General features: G+C 46.3%; 1 protein-coding gene across 5 annotated transcripts in view; it reads left to right on the top strand.

The window, feature by feature from the left end:
- The window catches only part of CACNA1E (calcium voltage-gated channel subunit alpha1 E), a 319,528-nt gene that overhangs the window by 17,559 nt on the left and 279,596 nt on the right, over positions 1-22,373 (top strand). For 3 of the 5 annotated variants that reach the window (XM_030302660.1, XM_030302659.1, XM_030302658.1), the window contains exons 2-3: positions 9,699-9,804; positions 10,681-10,820. In XM_030302660.1, coding sequence (XP_030158520.1) covers positions 9,699-9,804; positions 10,681-10,820 — 246 coding nt within the window. Of the gene's footprint in view, positions 1-9,692; positions 9,805-10,680; positions 10,821-22,373 lie in introns of those variants that run through there. The other 2 variants (XM_030302656.1, XM_030302655.1) reach the window with 1 other exon arrangement.

Here is a 22,373-nt window from a genome sequence, read left to right as displayed (position 1 = left end):
AACTGAAGACTCATTGACCTTGCTTCCTACCCATTTGTTAACCCCTTGTTAGCAACAAGGGTTGATCCAGCTTGACTACTATCAAATACAGGAACCTCCTTCTCGATAGCCTTGATGGTCTCCCAGAGTCATTGAACTTAACAGTGAATGATGTATTCAAACTGGCGGGCCCCAACTCTTGGGTGTTTATTGTATCTTTGTACCTCCGTGTGCATTGATGTCAAATTGGTAGCTTGAAATTAGTTATGGAGAGAATATTTATACTAGAAATTGGCAAATGCTATACTTAGAGAGGCTGGTTGTTAAACATTTATTAGTATAACATTCAGTTTACTACTTAACGAAATAATCTATTCACATGTGGAAAAGTGATGTTGCTTCTCTGTATTCCCTGAGATCTGCCTTTGGATGGGTATTCTACCCTTTGGCCTTGGTCTTACCTTCTGGAATAACTTACACAATGTTTAAGTCCCCATTATAAGTCAGCCCTTGGGATATTTGAAAACAGCTATGACGTCTCTCTCAAGTCTTCCTCTCCCAAGCTGTATACCCTTAGTACCTTTAACATTTTCTCATGTGATTTGGAGGCCCAGTGTGTGTCTTTGAACTCTGGGGTACAGTTGCTGGGTTTTCAAAGAAAAACAAGTGTTCTCTCACAGATGATCTTTGGACCCTTTCATAAAAGACTTTTCATTTTCTTTATACATTCAAGTACTGCCTATCACGCCATGAAGCAAGTGTAGATGTGAAGGAAGGTACAGTCTTGGGTGTGGTTCCTGGCTGCAGCCCACATTCTTCTCCCCTTGATGCACGCTGCTGCCAGAACTCTTGATGGGCTCGAATGTGTCAGAGTGTCATCAAAACACAGATTCTGGTTTCTGAAACAGGTAATCTTCCCACTGCTGTTTTGTTTTCTTCCAGAGGCTTTTAATACTCCCCTTTTCTTTCTTCCCTTTTCTGTAGCGTTCAATCATCTGTCCCCTAATCACCAAAACTGTGTGTTGAATGACAGCTTTTTGAGTCCAGGATTCAGTCAGATACATAAAAAGTGAATTGTTAAGATATATCCACCTGACTGATTCTGAGGCAAAAAGAGGAGGAAAGCGGGTGCTGTCTTAATTCCTCAGAAATTCCACTCCCCATTCTCTTGGAACTGGGGCCCAGATGAGTCTGGAACAGAGCTCAGTATTGGTTAACCAAATTAGCAATAATGTGAACTTCTTTTCACTCATTGTGTATAGAGGCAGGGATATAGGAGTCAGATGAGAATTCTTTGGTCTAAAAGCAATGGAAGGTTGAATGTGGGTTCCTTCACAGCCAACATTGAAAGGTTAGTGCTAGGGATCTTTTTTGTTGAGTAACTGAGTCCACTGACCTTCTCCATAAGAGAGCAGTGGGACTGTGCCAGCAAGAGAGAGCCTTTTGGGGGAGGGGGTCTCTGCCTCTTTGCTGTGTTGTCAACATTGCTTTCTTTGTCTTTCATTCATTAGGATTTAAGTCTTTCAGAGTAGGTGTAATGGCATCTCCATGTTCTTGACAGAGAGAGAGAGAGAAAGAGAGAGAGAGAGAGAGAATGGGAGAGGTGTGTATGTATGTTCAGGACTGCCTGTCAGATGGTGAATTTGAACAGAAGCAGCTGTTGTCATGGTGATGGCAGGTTGCATCCCACCACCATGGAAACCAAAGTTAAAAAACTGATGTTAAGGCTGGAAGTCACATGATACATTTTTGTTTTGTTTTGTTTTAAAAAAAGAAAAGGGGTTTGGTTTTTCAATCTGATCTTTTTTTTTTTTTTTTTTTAAGACAAAGTTGGGTGGTGAGAAAAACTGCAATAAGGAAAGCAATGAGATAATGAAATGGGACGACATGAAGTACACAGAGCCTTCCACCTCATTTTTCTGTTTGTTAACAGTGCATTTCTCCTGACATGGGGGTAGGAAAGGAGGAGGGAATACAGTGTGATTTTCCAAATTTGCACCCTGTGCACTGCTAACTATCACATGGAGAAGCCCAGGGGGGTTAGCTCTCCTGCCCTTTGGTGGCAATGTGTGGTCTGCCCTCTATTGATCAGCCCAGGAAGGGAAACCTAAAATTAAGAACTGAGAAAAGAGATGGAAATGGAATTGAAGGTGTGACTTGCTCCATAGATGAGGGTGGTTTATACATTGATAAGTTTAGATGATTAAAAATTGAAAAATTCATCTATAGCCGTCAGAACCCCAAGGAATACAATCCCTCTGTCTATTTCCTTTTCTGGATTGGTTTTTGGGCTACACTGTCCTGCTAGGTCAGCCACAGGAGGAAGTGCAAGTAAGTCTGGAAGGAGCCGAGCCAGGAGCACATTAGCCTCTGAGCCAGGTTCCTTGGACTTCAGCTTACCTCTTAACCTGGCCTTTCCCCTGCGTGGTAAGAGGTAAGGTGGAGAAAGCTTGCTGAGAGGCCTCAGGGGGCCCTCTTGGATCTCCATCTTTTTGTCTCATACTCGCTCCTACTTCCTACCATGATCTGGACAAAAAGCGAGGCATCCTTCCACAAAGGGAGATGGCCTCAGGCCTGTTTTAACAGGGTGGGATTTAATTTTCTTTTCAATCTGAAAGGTTGAAGACCTGTATGCATGGCATATTCCTATGAGAATATCGGCCTCTAGAAGGGCTGAAGAATATGAGGGGTGCAGACACCCTCTGTGGAAATAATTATGGTGGCTCTAGCCATGTCTGGGTTTGAGACATGAAATCCGTCTCTTCAATATTACTGGTCCCTCCAGGACAGATGTATCGTTCTCAGCAGCCCAGGCAAGGGGGATGTGATCTCACCAGCATGATCTCACTGTATTTCCATCAGGGTCTGTAGGAGCTGGAGCCGAACTTCTGTGATGGTTCAATCCCTCCTGTTCTTAGCGCTGGCCTTGGGTGTGATTAATGCCCCTTCTAATCACTGGGAGAGATTGCATCAGAGCCATCAGCTTCATAAATCCTGCTCTGGGGACTGGTGGTTGGATATGCTTTCCATATTCCCAGGAGGTTCTGGGCCAAATGTCTTTGCTCTCTTCCCGGAGGCCCATTACCATATTTTTTTTTTTTTTTTTAAATCCTTTATTGCGGTCGGTCTTTTCAGTGTCAGCTCCTGGCTGCAGCCAGCCAGCCCACTCCCGGAGGCTGTGACCACTAACAGTTGCTTATCCCAAAGCTTTAGAACCACAGCAGATGCTTAAAGAGTGATTTAGTAGGATAATAAAAATGACTGTGCATTTGTGTAGCACCTTATGGTTTTCAAAGGATTTTGTATTCATGGATGGTTTTAGACTTTGATCCTTTTGTATTTCATGTTTGGTTCCTTGGGAATGGATGGTGGTGATTTTCCCTGTGAGTACCATGTTGGGGCAGATTTTACAGTGGGAATCCTGGCTCTGGTTTCCTATTACCAAGCTACGTTTCTCCATTGCATTGTAGGTCTCAAGGAAGATTCTGATTTTGGTCATAGAAAGAAAGTAGTGGGAAAGCCTTGGATAGCTGCATTTCATTATTGTTCATGTTTAAAATGTCTCTTTGGTATAGTTCTTGAGGGAATCACAGACTAGGCAGTAACCCTTCCCTATGACTGTCTTTGAGTCAACATCCAACTTGTTTAGAATGGCCCAGGTCATCTTATGAGACTCTTTCATTTCTTAGAATTATACCTCCAAAAAATAGGCAGCTGGGATGGGAGGGAGGGAAAAGAAATAGATCTTTCAGGGAGAGTGTTCTGGCCTGGGGTGAGAGGTGGAAATGGGTAAAGGAGGTTGAGACAAGCCTTCTCTGAGTCTGTGGGCTATTCTAGACTCCCCCAGGAGTTTACAGGAAGTGCATGAGTGGCCACAGACTGCTCCCCACAAAAGTGCAATCTTCATTAGGCCTGGAGTCGGGGAGAGAGCACAGCAGTCTGTCCCTGGTGGCCTCTCAGCCTCTCTGAGTATATTCAGTCTCCTTAGTGTGCTTTGAGGACACAGCTGAGAGCGGAGGGGATCTAGGGTCAGTATCCTGATGGTAGTGGAGATGCATGTTTCCCCTGGGATTCCCCAGGTGTGCTCCTTGAGCCTAAGTCTCTCCCAGTCTTGTCTACAAGACCCTCCCAGTCTATAGACCTACCCCTGAGAGGGGCTGACAGGGGAAGCTCTGCTGCTCTGGGCAGAAGGTGGCTCATCTCCCAGGCCAGGTCCCCAGGGCTCTGTTGATGAGCAGGGCCAGCACCACAACTGTGGCCTATAGGGCAGCCCTCTTCCTTGCCCTGGCTTTTTGTGCCTTCAGGAAGGAAATGAACAAATGGTAGGTGTGCAGGCCAAGTAGCGCTGCTCAAATTAGCTGTGTTGCTAAGGAAACAAGTCAACCGTTGGAAGGAAGGAGCATTGGGTAAAGGAGATAAATCAATAAGCAAACCTATTTTTATCATTTCCCTAATGATTGTCTTGAAGCTGCTAGACGGGAAAGGGAGAGATGGAACGGCACAGGTCCTCATTAAGGGGCTCAGAGGGAGAGACGAGTGAAGGGGTGTTTGGGGAGATTGCCAGAGAAGTTGATGAAATGAGGCCCATAGTGAGCAGATAGTGAGACAGGTAAGGGAGAGGAGGTATCTTGGCAGGGCTCAAGGTACTTCCATGGCCATTTCCTCATTGGATCCGGTCCCTTTGTCCTCCTGCATTAGATCCTCTCGGAAATCTTGCATTGATTTCCATGACCCTCAGGTTGGAATGGTGTTTTTGTGTTGTTTTGTTTTTTTTTCAAAATACCTATAGCTTTGATTGATTTTATAATTCTAAATTAATACATACTCATAGTCCTCAAGACAGTACATAAAGGAGTAAAGAAGAAAGTGGAAATACCCCTTGTACCCCAAGAAAGCTCATTATCCTTCTAGTATGACAGATTTTTTTTCTTTGCTTCTTTTTCAAAACTCTTGTTACATTCAAGGGATCTTCTATGCATGCTGCTTTCTATTTTTGAATAGTTAATGTGTATACATAATACATAGTACAGAAAGTTCAAGTGGGTACACGGTGTGGAGAAAGTGTGAGATACCTTTTGCAAGGATACCTCTGGCTCTGGTTTCTCTGTGCAATTCACTAATCAACTGATTGGTTAATTTATTAATTAATTAGAAAGCAGTTATTGGGTGCTTACCATGTGGTGGACACCAGGGTTCCAGAGGTGAATAATACAGGCAAACTCCTGCCCTAAGGCTCCCACACCTCACTGCCCTGGTAGTTCCATTTATTCAGGATCTCTGTCTATAGCTGGACACCAGGGAGAGATACCGTTCTGCAAAATGTGTTTGGTGTCAAGCACAGAATGTAATGGGAGCCACTGAGTTCCTGGGCAGAAGGAATCAAGAGTCCTGGACCGACTTCCATTACTGTCTCACGAAGGGCCTTGTTCTTTGAGGCCTTGGCAACATGGAGCTTCCTTTGACCTTTCCCGGTCACGTCTGCAGTCTCTGTGATGGCTCCTCAATGGAGCTGCCGCTCTAGGGGCTGGCTCCCGTTCATTCATGCCTGCGTTTAACACGGAGTCTGCTCCTACTGTGTACCAGGGGCTCTGGTAAGCACTGCCCCGTGGAGAGGTAAACAAGAGCACGCCCTTGCTTTCAAGGTGCAGTTTCTGGGGGAAGGGAAATATGAGGAGAGATGATAAAGTCATACAGTGTAAAGGAGTAGTGGGGCACAGAGGGAAACCTTCACAAACAAGGTGATATTTTAGCTTGCTCTTGACATATGACCAGAAAAGAGGAGAAAGGCCATTGCAGGTGGAGGCAAAAGCACCAAGATACAGGTGCCCATTCTTCATGCTTTCTTCAGAAAGAGGGGGACACAAGGGGGGAAAGGAAAGAGCTGGAAGGGAGAGTGACTGGGCCTCAGATGGAACTGGATGTCCTCTCCTGTTCTTCTCTCCCCAAATTTCCCAGTCACCATCCTTTCTGTCATGTAGTCCACAGATACACAGGATTCCCATAGTCTCACCTCTTCGGCAGCAAAATCTCACCTCAGATTCTTAATTGCCCCAAACATGAATTCATCCTGAGGTTGAGATGATCTGTAACGCCTAAAGGGATATCACTTCTGAGGATATGTGCATTTAAATAGTTTTCAAAATTTCTTTCTTTAAAAATTTTTTTTAAATGTTTATTGTTAAGAGAGAGAGAACATGTGTGTAAGCTACACGTCAGGGAGGGGCAGAGAGACAGGGAGACAGAGAATCCAAAGTAGGCTCTGCACTGTCAGCGCAGAGTCCATTGTGGGGCTTGAACCCAAGAACTGTGAGATCATGATCTGAGCCGAAGTCAGATGCTCAACTGACTGAGCCACCCAGATGGCCTTCAAGATTTCAAGCCAAAGGATTGCTGCTCTGCATGCGTCCTTAGACATCAGACTGTAGGCAGAGGATTTGGATGGGGGAGGGCGTGGCAGTGGGGTGTTCTCAGAAGCAATGCATTACCAATCCTGCTTTGATTGTAGCCTCCAGGGCTTTAGGCAGTGCTATTAGTTGAAACCTTATGAATTCCCAGCCATCCAGATATCTGGCCAGTCACAGGAAGTTTGGTTCCTTAGCACCTGGAGCCAAGAGCCTTTCTCCTGCCCCAAACACCCTGGGGCGTTCTGGGGTGTGATGGCCACACCTTCCTGTGTTTCTCAGAAGCCTCCTATATCTGCCACTGGGCATTCTGGACTAGGTGAGCTTAAAGGTCCTTGCAGGGAGTTGTATGCTTAGGTGATCTGGCTAGAGAAACGCAGGTGTAGAAGCAGGGAACAAGGAGTGGGGGCCACAGAGGGGCTGCGACAGTCCAAGCAAGTATTGTGGGGTAGAGAGGCCTGGGGGCACATAGCCGCCATGACCTGTTGTGCCTGCAAGTCAGCAACTACGAGCTCATGAACTTTTAAGTCTGTGGTTATCACTTTAAGGTTTTCAGGGGAAGAAGCCCGAATCCCAGAAAGCAATCCTCGAACCCAAGCAGACCGAGGAGAGCTCCTGATGTGGGCCGCTTGAGTGAGAGCATCGTGGTCCCCAGCCCTGCTTCCCAGGTCACTTGCTGGGCTCCTTGGACCTTTTGGGCAGCTTTTGTGAACTTGCTCAGGGCACTTCCGGCCATGGTGAAGGGCAGCTGAGCCTCACACTTTGTGAACAGTTTTGCTGGGAACAAGGATGAGGTGAGAGGTGGCAGAGGCACTAGTGTCACTCCTGCCGGAGCACCGGCCCTCCTCCTCACACCTGGGGACCGGCAGTGAGATATGCCCTTTGTGTCTGAGCTCCCCAAATACGTTCCTCCGACACCATTCCCAGGAGAGATGTTCTGATAGAAGGATGATACAGTGGAACGAGTCAGGGAATGCTGTGTACCATTCTCACCCCCTTTGGGGGAGGCGGTGCACACTGTTTACAATAGTACAGTCGTGAGAAAGGCTCCAGGAAGTCCTGCTGGGAGGACACCTGCTCGCTTTCCTGAATTCCGGCTTTCCCTCATTGATGTGATTGCAAGTTCCTGTAGTGCTCGTATCCCGTGGGCTGCATTTTAGGAACACTGCCCTAAATGCCCTCAACTTCTGTTGACGTGTGTCGTGACTGGTAGGCATGACGTGTGTCCGTGACTGGTAGGCATGTTCTCAGGAAAAGGCCTGGGTGCCTCAGCAACCACTTCTGGCACTCCCATCTTCATTCTGCCACTTGGTTCTGGGGGATCTTGGGTGGCCCAGGACCAGCTAGCCTCTTCAGAGGGCTTATGGGACAGCAGGTCCCACACTGTCTCTGGGCAGTGTGATCCCTGGTCGCTCTACACTTGGTTGGAGCTCTGGGCCAGAGCCCGTGATGGGAGTGAAGAGAACCCTCTTTGTGATCAGTGGGTACTGGGGGCCCTAGGTAGGTTGTGGGTGGGGCTTGTCCCAAGAAAGTGGGCATGCACACTAGCCGGGCATCTGTGGAGTGTGTCTGCTGGCATGTTTAGCTCTCAGGGGCCTACTTTGGTTCCCAGAGAGACTGCGTGAGGAGGAATGGCTGGGTGTGCTGAGGGACGATCCCTGAGGTTAGATTCCCCTCTGACTGGGAGGGTTAAACAGACACAGTGGCATGTGGGAGGCAGGGTGCTGGCTCTGAGGTCCTCTGAGCCCATCCAGTTTTCAGATCTGGGGGCAGAGCCACAGAGCAGCCAAAGCCAGCAGAGCTGTCCCTAGAGTACGGGTCTTGGATGAACTGGGGGTGTGTGGGAAGGAAGGATGGCCAGCTGCAGAAGAGTGGGCGGTGACTCAGGGGTGCATAGTCTTGGGGAGGAGAAGGCCCTAGACACTGCTGAGTACAATGAAAATGTCTGGGGGCTCAGATGCAGCTGGCTGCCTCACCTACTGCAGCCTCCCATTCCTGCACCAGGGCAGCTCACAGCTCCTCGCACAGCACACGCACCCCTGCCTGTAGGTGCCCTGTGCCCTGCCCTTCCTCACAGACACCCTGAATGTCCACCTACCACTGATGGGCACTAACATATCATGGCAGGGATGAGGATGCATCCGGGGCATATTTATGACTTGTATTCCCTAGGGAAGGTCGAGGCCCTACATGCTACACTGGAGGCCTGGATATGTGGGGAGACAAGGAGCATGGTCCCTTGCCTTGTCCCCACTTGGCCAGATCTACTCTTTTCTCCTGCCTGGATGCTAGAATCTGCCAGAGCATAGGTTGCTTGGTAAGACCAGTGGCAACAGCTCACTTGTGTTTGTTACAACAACAGTTATGGAATGAAATCCAATGTTTAGAATCACTTGACTCCGGAAACTGGTGATTCCCTCTGTCTCTGGTAACAGTCCCCCCTCTAACTCTCCCAGGGCTTGTGACACAACCTTTCTTCAGGATAGGCAGGATGCAGGCTCTTGAATCATAGTCCTGTCTTTCAGAGAGGCCCAGGGAGCCCCCTCATCGGTCTTCAGAACAATGGAACACAAAAAAGCCTGAATCCATTAGCCATTCATTTGTACTTTGGTTTTTAGATGCCTTGACTTCGCTGTCTTGGATTCAGACTCATGATGTGTCTCTCTGTTTGCTATCCATGTAGAAACTTAGGAGAAAATAAGGTGGGACAAGGCAAGCTTCTCCTGACCCCATTAAATATTTTTCTGGATTGGATATTGAAATACAAGAGAGCTCACATGGAGAGAATTGTTCTTCTTCCAAGGGCTCTTCCACTCAGTTGAGCAGAGGTTCTAGAGGAGGAGACCCCAGACGTGATGCCCAGAGGCAGCAACGGACAGCCACAGCTGGATCCTTGCTGAAGCATCATCGTACAGTGCGGTGGTTTGAGCCTGGGAAGAACAGCCTGCCACAACATCAGTGTTTCTTCTTCCCTTCTTTCTGTTTCCATTTTCAGCCCTGCTTAATTCCTGGATATGTCATTGAATTCACGAAGTATCTGAAGTATCAACTGTATGTCTAACTGTATTATTTATTGGCTACATTCTTCCTTTTCTTGGACAAGATGCTTTGTGTTTAGAGCCCAGTCAGAAATGGTTATGGGTTCCCATGCTAAGGACCATCCACTGCCTTGCCTGCCTGTTTGCTGATATAGATCTTGCAGACTGTGCAGACATAACATGGATTTTGATGAATTTTGTGTATTTATGTGCACAGCCGTCTTGGAGGCTGCATCCCTGTCTCTTTGGTGAATCTGTTCCTTAACTTCACCTTTCCTACGCCGTTTGAGTACATGATTTTGGCCACCATCATTGCCAACTGCATTGTCTTGGCCCTGGAACAGCATCTTCCTGAGGATGACAAGACCCCGATGTCCCGCAGACTGGTATGTGCCTCCTTCCTTCTTGTCTTTCCCCCTGTCCTTCCCTTCCCTGGTTTCTTCTCCTTTGCTTCATCTCCTGGCCCCCTCCCACCTACAGTTCTGTGAACCTACAGTTCTGTGAGGAGTTTGTTCTTTGCCGAGGGACAAGCTCGTGACAGATCCCATTGGGCTGTATAAGGACGAGAGGACTGACCTTTATAACTCCTGCTCCCAGGAAATTCTCAGGGCATCACAAACACTTGTGTATACACTGCATGGAAGCCACACAAGATGGAAGGGGGGGTACAAGGGCCATTCAGTTCGCTCCCCTTTCTAAGGGACTTTTGAAGTGAGGGGGAGAAGGGAGGATAGAGAAGAGAGGCTGAGGGATCTCAAAGCCTATGTGCATTCACGGTGGTGAACTTCCTAGATCTTATGTCCATATTCACCTTAAAGCAATGATTCATATGTCTGATGTATCCCCCTAGAGAGGGCAAATTAATTGCTTAAACTCCAAATGTGTGGATAAGTGGCTCCAGCCTGATTACCAGCAGATGAGAACCCTTGAACTTCCAATGTAAGTGAAGATCAGCGATGGAAAAGCCACCCCCTTCAAGGCAAAGCTAGAAGCATCAGTTATGCCCCTGGGAAGAAGCCTGGCCTTGGTGTTACCCCTATATCTGTCCATTTCTGCAGCTGGCTTTCCTGAGACTTTCCTTGCTCCTGTGCACTCCCTAAGTCCTTCCCACCTGTACATGGGGCTGGCCCAGGGCAGATGTCCAGCCGTCCTGTAGGAGACAGGACTGGTCAGAGTGGAGGGGGTGGCCAGGATGTGCCTTTGTCTGAATCTGATGAAGTATATTCCCTGCCTTACCGGCACCTCTGCTCCTCATCCCACAGGAAAAGACAGAACCATATTTCATTGGGATCTTTTGCTTTGAAGCTGGTATCAAAATTGTGGCCCTGGGGTTCATCTTCCATAAGGGCTCGTACCTCCGCAATGGCTGGAATGTCATGGATTTCATCGTGGTCCTCAGTGGGTGAGTCTTCTTCCTGTCTTTCCTTTTTTGGGTATGAAGATGCACCTATGTTGTCATGAAGTGGCTGGTGCAAGGAACTCAAGGGTGGGAAGGCAGCAGCCCATGGAGTAGGGACAGAGGAAAGAAGTTCAAGGACAAGATTCCCCATGGGGCTAGACCATAGGTAACCCACCTGCAGGGGAGTATGGGTACTCTGCGGAGATGCATGTGGTATTCTACAGAGGTTATAGAACCAAGGTGTGGCTGCTACCGCTTCCGGTTTTCCATTCTGTGCTTGGCTAGTGCTGGACACATATATCCCAGTGAGCCTTTTCACTAAAGCAAGCAGCTTGCCATAGCCTGAGGGGCACCCCCAAAAGCTGGGCCCAAAGTGTAGTTTTTCTTTGAACATTGGAGAAGAACCCCAAGGATAGTTACTTAACTGAGAATTGAGACTTGTGTCCTGAAAACAGAATTTTTTATGATTTGCAGATTTATTAACGTGAGGAGGTATAAAATTGAATCACATTAAAATGTTTGATACACAGTACTAAATTGTTGCCCATGCAGTGTCATAGGCAGCGTGCATTTATTGGCAGTAGATTTATTTGAATACTTGATACATCGTTTTTTTTGAAAATGCGTATAGTATACCTCTATTGGGTCCTGTCCAGCACCGTCAGCAGCATACGTGATGGACCTTAGGACTGGTGATAGTAGGTATGTCTCACCGGGCTTTGTGTCAGGTGGTTTTCGGTTCCTGTATGAAAGGGAAGTGGTCCAGGCCTGACGGGGGTGCCCATGTCCTGTGTGGGTATGACAGCAAGGGGTGTGGAAATCACCACACCCAGATGCTTGTCAGACAGTAGCTCAAATCTGTGTGGGAAAGAAGAGAATGTAGTAGAAAAGTGAGGAGGGGGGCACTAGGAGCCACCATTATGATTGACCAAAAGGAGCGGGAGCAAAGAGGAAATTATTTTCCACAGAACAGAGGAGTGGAAGTCTATAAAGTCTGAGGAGAACAAGAGCTTGAGAATGTTCGCGTTTACTCATTGTCTTGTGGAATAGACATAACACTTATACTTTTAACCTTCACACCAATTGTGAGCACGAGAAAGAGAAAAAAGTCAAAGGTGTAAAGGACTGGAATGTTCTAATGGAGCTCATAAGCAGCCAACCCCTCAATATAGGGAACAGATAAATAAGTAGAGACAACGACAACGATGTTTAAAAACATCTGTTGCCTTACAAAAGGATTTTCTGAAGGTTACTCTTCTAAAAGAAAATTCTACTGAATTTTAAGTATGATTTAGTGTATAAAGATAATTTGTACATAGTGTTTCAGAAGTGCATGGTCATAGACAATGCAGCACACCTGGGCAATGTGTTTTATGTTTTATTTTTTTCAGCTTTATTGAGGTATGATTGACAAAAATTGTGTGTATTTAAGGTGTGCAATGTGATGTTTTGATATACATTGCACAGTGATTACCACAATCAGGCTAATTAACATCTCCATCATCTCTCATAGTTACCTGATATGTGTGTGTGTTGAGAGTACTTGAGTTCTACTCTCTCAGCAGATTTCAGGTGTATAATACATTATTATCAACTATAGTCACCATGATGCACATTGGGTCTCCAGGACTTATTCATCAATAGATGACAGTTTGTACTCTTTGATCAATGTCTCCCTCACCCCCAATACCTAGTAACCACCATTCATTCCTCTGTTACTGTGAGTCTGATTTTTTTCTTTAAGACTCTACATGTAAGTGAAATCATGCACTATGTATCTTTCTTTTTAGTACTTAAATTATTTCACTTAGCATAATGCCCTCCCGGTTTATCTATGTCATTACAAATGGCAGGGTTTCCTTCCTTCCTTTTTTTTTTTTTTTCTGAGGCTACATAACATTCCATTGTGCATGTGTGTGTGTGCGTGTGTGTGTGTGTGTGTGTGTGTGTGTGTCTGTGCACGCATGCGCACACACACGTGTGTATTTCTTTATCCATTCATCCATCAGTGGACATTTAGGATGTTGTCATATCTTGGCTATTGTGAATAATGCTGCAATGAATGTGGGGGTGTAAGTATCTCTTCAAGATAGTGATTTTATTTCCTTTGGATATATACTCAGAAGTGGGATTGCTGCATTCATGGTATTTCTATTTTTAATTTTTTGAGGAACCTCTGTACTGTTTTCTATCGTGGCTGTACCAATTTGTATTCCCACTCACAGTGCACAGGGGCTGCCTTTTTTCCACATCTTCAGCAACGCTTGTTATCTTTTGACTTTTTGATAATCGCTTGGTGATATTTTTAATGTCCCTAAAATAAGTAATACATACTATATAGTGAAAGGTATAAAAGAGAATCTGAGTCATTTAGAAATGTGATTCTGTCTGGAAGAAAAATACTATTACGCATGTGTATTATATGTTAGGATTGTGTGAATTCTTGGTCCTGCTGAATTTTATATTCAGAGGCCATTTGAAATTTCTCATCTAGTCCGTTTATTTTTATTTTAAGCTATTAAGTGTCCATTAAAGAAAATAGGTAAAATACTGGAAAGTCAAAAGAAAAAAGCAGTTCACGGATTAAGAAAAGTTCTTATTGTTTTGTGGTGTTTCCTTCCAACCCTTTTAATGCTAAGGAAGCTTTCTTTTCAGTGTTTGTAATTTTGCTGCCTTTTCTGAACATAGTATGGGCATAGTACATGTTACTCCATATTTTGGTAAAAAAGCAATTTATTAAATGGATATACATAGAAGACGTGCATTTCTTCATTTTTACAATTATTTGACACCTAGATTGCTTTTTGGTTTGGGCTATTGTGATTAATTATTAGAAGTGCTCCAATGTACATCTTTCGGCTGTCACATTTTAAGAGGCATTGTGACAGGTTGAAGTGCTTCTAAAGGAGAATCCGCCATTCTGGTGTGGGGTCTGGGAGCGAGAATGTGTGGGGAGGAGAAGGAGTGGACTCTGACAGGAGGAGAGAAGACTGAGACTGATGGAAGCTGTAAGCACTGCCTTCCCGTTAGGGTTGCCATGTGGCCCGAGGAACAGATCTGTAGGAGTCAGCGGGGTCCTTCTGTTGTAACATGGCCAGGAAGGACCTCTGTGTCCTCTCCTGCATGTGTGGGGGTGCACATGAGTGGGCACAGGTGGTGAACTCTAAGCCAAGTTACTTGTCCTCTTTGTTCTCTCCCTACTCAGCCCTCCAATATCCCATTCTTAGCGGCTCTTCAGACTTTGCCAAAAGACCACTGCTGTCCATCTGAACCAATAAGACTGTCCATCTTCTTTCTACACCTACTGATTTCCTTCTCCCTTTAATTCGCATGTGAATGTGCTCCATGGGAGGGGCTTGGCACTCTTGAGATTTGTGCTGAGGGTGCTGAGGGTTGTGGTTCTATCCCACAGGGATGGATCATCAGATTTAGTCTTATGCTCACACAGCGCTCTCATGTACCACATTGCATGGCTTCTGCAATGCACATTTCTCAAGCTGGAGCATCTTCAACATCAGCCTATATCTTACAATAATGACATCATATAGTTTCATCGACAGCATTTTTCTTTCTTTCTTCACTAAGAAGGAAATCATGGGGCTTCTTACAACTGTTAGGGTCTTAGAAGCAGTGAAATACCAATAAACCAGTTGTTATAATACCAACCCAGGGAGGCAGGCAGATCAGGCTTTAGATGTGAATTGTCTAGCATGCAGGTTAAGTGCTCAGTGTAAGATCAGCTGCTTCTTGATGGCAGATCCAGGAGTTGGAACTGTGCCCTTTGACCCAGGGCTGGTGCTTTGCCTGGCACAGCTCCCTCTCCACACTTCTTGACATCCGCTTCTGTAGTAGTCCCTACAGGCAGCTCCTGCTTCCCACCTCAGCTCCAGGTGTCACCTCTCATTCTCCTCCTGTATACAGGGTGGATGACAAGTGCTGGAGCATGACACAGCACCTCGGGCTGAGGCTGCACAACTTCTCAGCTCTCAGTGTGTGACTAGAGGGGAGGGAGCAAGGGAGGGGGTGCTGAGGTGTCAGACAGCTGGGTCAGTGAAAGACCTTCTATCACCGACTTTTGCCAAGGAATGGGTAGCTGAGGACCTGAGCCACTACATTTTGCCTGTCCTCTGACCTTCTAACCTTCTGTATTCTTAGGTCTGTAAATTGAGAGAGTTCATGGTCTAGAAAGTATATATATATGCATTCTTCATCTAATCCTCACAATCCGCCAAATGAGATCTTGTTATCCTCATTTTAGATGGAGAAACTGAGGTTCAGAGAGGGTAGGTGATGTACTAGGAGGTATTTGATCCAAGACTTGAGCCCACATCTTCTCACACCACGTTCCTTCTTCAGCACTCGTTTTCTCACACCATCAGCCACCACCCAACCTCACAGCCTCCGTGGTTCTACAGCTGCATGATTGCATGTTCCTTCAGTTCCACTGAAGCAGTGTGGGCTGGGCAGAGAGGGGCATAATTTGGCAGATGTCCCCGACCCAGAGGTAGGGCTTCACGTGTGACTTGAAGAGGACCAGAGTCCCATCTGTCCATCCTAGGACTTCTCTCTGTGGGCTTGGAATAAAACCCCCAGCTCTGTGGTTAAGAAGGCATGTTACTTAACTCCTGTGGGTTTAATGTACAAAAACTGAATCACCAGTTCATTAATTGCCTTGTTCATTCATTCATTCATTCATTTATCCATTTATTAAACAGACTCGTATTGTTGAATATGCAAGCAAATGTTGTAACTAAGGAACACCAAAGTTAATGTATTCTCATTTCTTCTAAAAGACAGTGGAATTTGCCATTCCTTTAACAAACTATTACCTTACATAACTTGGGATCTCTTGTATTGGTAACAATTCGGGACATGCTGTTTCTAAACATTTGTTAGGCCACCCGGAGGATTTTAAATTATTTGAAGTCATTATTGTATATTGGTTTTTGTAATAAATCAGAGTACCAGCAATATGGGCAAATTATAGAGGGGATGGAACACTCAAAGATGCTCCTAAACCCTGGCTAAGAACAGGGAAGTGAAGGCGAGGACTGCCTTTCAACCCTGTTCATGTCTGTCGCCCCAGTGCCTGGATTGTAGTAGGTACTTAGTAAATGCTAATTGAGTCAAATCACTGGCTTCCTCTCAGATTCTCTTGTCACCTATAGGATACAAAAGAGAGTGCTGAGGGAAGCCTGGGACTAAAAGTAGGGAATGATTGTCTATTCTCAGTTCTTCCCCTAGGTCTATAGCATCTCTCTCTCTCTCTCTCTCTTTCTCTCTCTCAACTCCTGCGAGCTTGCTCACATTCTGATCACTCTGTTAGAGAAAAGAAAACTGGGAACTCAATCTGTAGGTTATTAAGAAGTATGGGGATTTTAGTCATTTGGGCCTATTTACAGGGTTCTCAGGGTTACCTTCTGGGGATTGCTCCCTGGGTGATGGGGGTGGGGGCAGGGCCAGGGCTGAATATTGAAGACACAGCCTTCCAGAACTGACTATAGGGGGGTGGTAAGGAGGAAGCAGCAGTATCGGATCACCTGACATTTGCTATAGAGAGAAAGCTGGCATTTGTTAAGCTATATGCCAAAGACTGTAATACACACACACACACACACACACACACACACACACACACGTTTGTATGTATGTATGTTACTGCTCAGAATATGCCATGCCGTCAGCGTGGCCAGCCTTGCTGTGGGAGATGACCTGTTATGACTATTCCCTTAACTGTGAGTACATGTGTGCAGACTCTGGATTATGGGCAGGTGTATCTGAGCCTGGGGCTTTTCTCCTTCTTTCTACCAAGGCCCTCATTCCAGGGCCTGAGTGATCACCTGTCCCTACCCTACTGTTTTCCTTCAAGAGACATGGCTGAGTACCCACAATGTGCCAGGCCCTGTACGGAGTGTGGGTGGGATGGGGTTGAGCGTCCCCTACTGGGAACCACATGTCCTGAAAACCCAGAAGAAAGGCACCCACCCTAGCTCTTGCAGGGGGGTGGTTGGGGAAAGACACATTTAAATTGGGATTGAGGATGGGCAAGGTGGGGCTTAGATGAGGAAAGAGAAGAGCTTTCTTTTCTGGGGAAAGAATACCATGTCCAAATCCTTGAAGGTGAGAGAGTGAGAGCAGGCAGGACAGCTCTGGGGAGTTGGCTGGCAGAGTCTGAGAGCTGAGCCCGCAAAGGTCAGCAGGGGCCAGGGCCGGCCGTGCTCCGGAGCTTGTTCGTTAGCCGGAGGGCAGTGGGGAACCGCTGAAGGCTTTGAGCAGGGCTGGGATGACTCATTCTAGCTCTGTTCTGAATGCCGCACAGGTCTTTTTTCTCCTGGACTCAGTCCACTCCCAGGAAGGGGCATGGAGAGGGGAAGGGAGCCTTTGCCGAGTCTTTAGCTGTAGTTTGGGGAGGACTTGCATAACCAAGCAGAGAGAGGAAAGACAAAAGAAGAGGGAACAGGGGAGAGAAAAGCCTGCGGAAATGCAGCAGAAGAAATGCTGGGGGCTGTCAGTGCATGTCCCCAGTTTCTTTCCAGTGGCACACGCACAGCGGTTCAGCCTGAAGCCTGTTGGCAGGAGGATGGTATCTGGAGCTAAATATACATTGATAAGTATTTTTAGAGGGTTTCTGTGAGAAGGCCGCCCTAATACACGAGTTTCCCGAGCAGCTAAAGATCGAGGAAAGCACAGTTTTCCCATTGGAGCACTGTCTCTCCGGTGCTGCGAATGTGGAGGAGGTATTGTGAACGCAGTCCCGGGGCCCCCAGCCCAATTTAAATCTCTGTGGTAATAGGACGATAACACTTGGTATTTATATAGCATCTTCCTGCCAGTGAGCCTGGCAGGATTTTACAGACCTGTCTTGTACTCATCCTCTCTGCTCTGAGTGGGCGAAGCGGGGAGGTGGGGAGCAAGCAAGGGCTGGCTGGAGGGAGGGGGCATTGGAGCTTATCATTCCGGAGATGGGGCAGCAGGCTGAGTGAGGTGCGGGGCTGGGCTTCGAAGGAGCCGAGTCAGGAGAAGGGGCCGAGGTCTCCGGTGCTTTAATGCTGGTGGCAGGGTGCTCTGCTGGACTGCTTCTCGACGTCTTGCTCCCAGCGCAGTTGGTGGCTGCTCACCCGAAGACCTCCACCTCCTCACGGGCTCCGTTTTCACTTCTAGCTCCGCACCAGGGGGGACACAGCTTTGCTTGCCGCACCTCCTTTCATCAGGACCTTAGTGTGTTTTTCTAATGCATTCTCCTCCAGATGGGTGAATGGTGGGAATGCCGGAGTTAGAATTAGGAGTTTTGGTTTGGGGCAGAGGGGGCCAGAAGGCAAAAAGTGGAGCTTAGAGGGCTCTTCTCAGCTCTGCGCTGATGACAAGCCCAGTTCCTCCAGGGAGGCCCTGAATGAGAATCCCAGTTGGTAGTTGACAAGCAGTTGAGTTGGGATTCCTCCTGGGCTGGTGGGTAATTTTGTTCTCATGTATGAACTCTGTCTTTTTTCTGTCTTGAGAGCCATCATTGATTCACTCAGCAGATATTTATTGAGTAGCTACTATGTTCTGCGAGTAAACCACTGATATTGGCACGGTTTCTCTTTCCTGAAAGACTGCTTCTTGCCTCCCCCACTGAGTGACAGAAGCTCAAACTGGAGAGAACTAACTGAGGCCTGTATTGGCCTCCGTGTCAATAAGGAGGAGGTGGGAAAGGGACTAGAAGAGCCTTCAGAATCCACAGGGAGATTGGTTTCGGGCTATTTTTCTGGATTTACATCCACTTAGAGTCGCGTAAGGAAAACAATTATGGCAAGTTGCTTTCTAAGTCAGACCAAGGCACTGAAATGCAAACGCTCTTAGTTATGTGCATGAGTGTGTGTGGAAGAGGGTGGCAGGGGTGAAAATTCCGAGGCATGTTTGCAAAGCAGAGATGGATATGGCATAAATGTTCATTCTATAGATTTACAAGGTAGAGTTGAGAATTAAAGGGAGTGTTTACATTTCCATCTTGTGGATGATACATGTCTCCTCACTTGGGCAGAGATCTGTGCACTGGTGTCTATGTTGTAAATATAGTCCACAGTTAAGTACAAATGCGTCAGTGTGAAATGTGAAATTCAACAGCACGGTTTAATGTATGTTTCACTGAAGTCAGGAAATAGCAGATGTGATGAGTGCAGAGTGGTTGCCAACAGGAAGGGGTGAGGTGGAGCAGTGCAGATGTTGAAAGGAAAAAGGGGGTGTACTGGTCTTAAAGAGAACATATAAAGGAAAGTCAAGTCTACGGTCACTAAGACTTAATCACTGAACTTTAGGTTTACGAGGATGCTCAATTCATCCAGCTTCCCCTTATTTACTGTTTGTCACAGAAGAAAAAAACTGAGACCCGGTGGCTAAGCAACTTGTGGAGGGTCTCCTAGCTGGAATGTGGTGAGCGGGGGCCCGCTGCTGGTTTGCTAACTCCAGATCTGGGGCGTGGTTGTAGTTAAGCTTCGCTGTCGCTGACAGTGAGAAGCTGCTGTTGCTTGATCGCACTCAGGCCATCAAGCTGGGGGTTAGGAAACAAATATGATTTTTTATTAGGTAGCTGGAATATATATGTGAATTTATATGAAAGCAGTTTAATCTAGTGGATTAAATTATTCGGGTATCCTGCGTTCTGGTCCTGACTGTAATATGCGTTCTCTCCATGATGCCGGGTGATACGTAGATGATCTTAGCTTCCGTTTCCTTTACGGAGTGAAGACAACACCTGGCCTAGCTTCTTCACCACCTCTGGTGACAAGCACAATAATGTAATGATGATGCTGATGGTGATGGCTCGCATTTTACCAGGAGCTTACGTTGTCCTATTTTAAATGGGAAAGCCTTCACATACCAGCTCAGCCCTTGCACAGATCATTTTAAATATAGAAACAAAGCAAGGCAGATTCCATATCCATTTTGCAGGTGAGGAAACCAAAACTCAAAGAGGCTAAGTCACATGCTCATGCCAGATATTTACTAAGGGGAGGAATGCTATTTTAATTCTATTAGCAACAATTCCAAAGCCCGTGCTGTATCCACTATATGCACAGCTGCCTCAGCATAATGTTTTGGAAGGTAAAGAAGTGAAATACCAAATCAGTGAGTGGTAATACCTCCCCCCAGGACAGTGATATTATGAAGATAAATGTTTAAATACACATGAAGTACCTTTTGGACCTTTAAAAAAAAAAGTGTATAAACAAGGAAAGCATTCAAAATACTATGGTTCTGTTGAGCTCATTCAGAATAGTCATTTATCTCCATATAACTTGTAGCCACAGAGACCAGTTTCACTACAATCTACTGCAGTTTCCAAAACTGTGGCTAATTAACAAATTTCCATTAGTTGTCATTTTGTTTCAAGACAGAAGTTTAGCACAACTTGAACACACTGTATTTCTTACTTCCTGTTAGTAGTGTATCTAATTGCATCAGAACTAGTCAAATCCTGGGGTGCCTGGGTGACTCAGTTGGCTAAGCCTCTGACTTCAGCTCAGGTCATGATCGCATGGTTCGTGAATTTGAGCCCTCCATTGGGCTCTGTGCTGACAGCTTGGAGCCTGGAGCCTGCTTCGGATTCTGTGTCACCCTCTCTCTCTGCCCCTCCCCGGCTTGCATTCTGTCTCTCTCAAAAATAAATAAACATTAAAAAAAAAAAAACACTAGTCAAATCCTTCTACAGTTATTATCAACAGCAACAAAGAAATTCCCAGAGTAAAAGCTGAAACAAAGCCCTTTATTTTTAATCTTATCAATAGTGAAAATATTATATTACCCAGATCCCCTCCCCCTTTTTTATTTATTTTTCTTGGCTTTGACTTCAGGTCCTCCATACTCCTCCCTACTTTGCACAGACACACACACACATCAGAGGGGTCTGATTGTACAAAGAAAGGCTGAAGAGATTACCCCTCTTCCTTCAAGAGGAATGTCCCATTGGAGAACTCTAGTTATCGCGGAGGAGAGCTGACAGGAAAGTCTGAGCTCCTACATCCTCCCACCCTTGTCTTTCATTTCCTTCTGTCTCGGCTGCCACTCTTCTGTCAGGAGCCTGGCCCTTGGTGACACAGTGGTTAGGAGAGGAGCTCAAGGCCATGGCTCTTCTCCCTGGCCTCTCACTCTGGGACTGTGACTGGGAGGTTGAATGACACGTGTGGCTGCTTCACGCTTGAGATGGCATTTGCATTGAAGTCTCATGACTTATGTCACTATGGGAGTCCCATGCATCTTACCTCCTTCTCCCACCCCTATGGAGCCAAGCTGGTCTTACTTTAGGGGATAAAGCTGGTCTTAGGGAGTTGTTCCTTAGCCCAAGGCCACATGACTGGCTATGGGGAGGCTGAAACTAAAATGGACTGGTCTAGTGAGTCTTTGCTGTTGAGTCTGAGTAAAAAATCTGGTGGGTGGAGGGGATGACTAGGATGATGTCTCTCCCATCCTGGGCCACTCAGGGCTGAGCATGCCCAGTACCCGCATCTGAAACTCTGAATTACGGGGTGGGGAAGACACCGGAGGGGTCAGTAGAAGACAGGGAAGAAGGAAGGGTGAAGGCAGCCAGTATTAGTTGAGCACCTTCCATGTTCCAGACATTGTGCTGGCTATGAGGGATATGACCACAGAGGGAGATATCATTTCTATTATCTTAGAGCTTGCTTCCTAGCAAGAAGACAGACACTAAATATGCTTAACTTTAATGGTGTCTAAAGTGCTGCAAAAGAGAAATTTTAGGGGCCTGGGAGGGTGGTTAAATTGAGAACCTCATCTGAGAGAGAATGCTCAAGAAGTTGCTGTTGATGTGGCCACCTGGAGACTGAGTAGCATTTGGCTGGAAAAAGAAGAGAAGAGGGAAGGGGCCAGGATGAGGAGAATATAGGCAGAGGGTAGGGTGGGTGGGAGAGGGCATGGCAGGTCTGGGAAACAGACAGAAGGCCAGCGGTCCTGTTGTATAGTGATTGAGGTGATGGTAAGCAAGGGTGGCTGGGGAGTGGGAGAGGGGCCACATCATTCATCCAGTGCCTTGTTGGCATCACCAGGGTTGTTCCATGGGGGGCCACTGCATGGTTTGAAGCAGGGAAGTGGACAGGTTTACAGTAAATGAATGGAGATGGGGTAATGCTTGCCGAGAAGACAGAACAACTTCCCTGATTGGTTCTGTGTCTGCCCAAAATTAGGTACATAGAATTAGTGTCCTCAAAGAGTCCCTCTCTTCTATCTTGCCTCCTCCTTCCAACACTGGCCCTCAACTATAATTTTGTTTAACTTATTGGAGTTGTACCAAAACCCAGTCTGTAGACCTTATAATGTAGCCCATTATATGCTAAAGATCTGTTAACCCTGCCCAGAGCAGAGACATAGTCTTGCCTCCCGGGTTCACAGTCTGAGCATCTCCTACTGATTCAAATAATGGGTAAGAATTGATGAATGTGTGGGCTTTTATTTTTGATATTCAGCAGAGAGATTATTTTAAAAACGCTTTGCTGAGAACATTGCTATATGATTATGACGACTTTTATTTTTCTGATAGAACAATAGTCAAAAGATCAAGCCAAC

This window comes from Lynx canadensis, chromosome F1 (assembly GCF_007474595.2).
Source record: "Lynx canadensis isolate LIC74 chromosome F1, mLynCan4.pri.v2, whole genome shotgun sequence".
Classification (NCBI taxonomy): Eukaryota; Metazoa; Chordata; class Mammalia; order Carnivora; family Felidae; genus Lynx; species Lynx canadensis.
The sequence above is the reverse complement of the archived record's forward strand: the minus strand, read 5'-3'. Positions and strand labels throughout refer to the sequence as shown.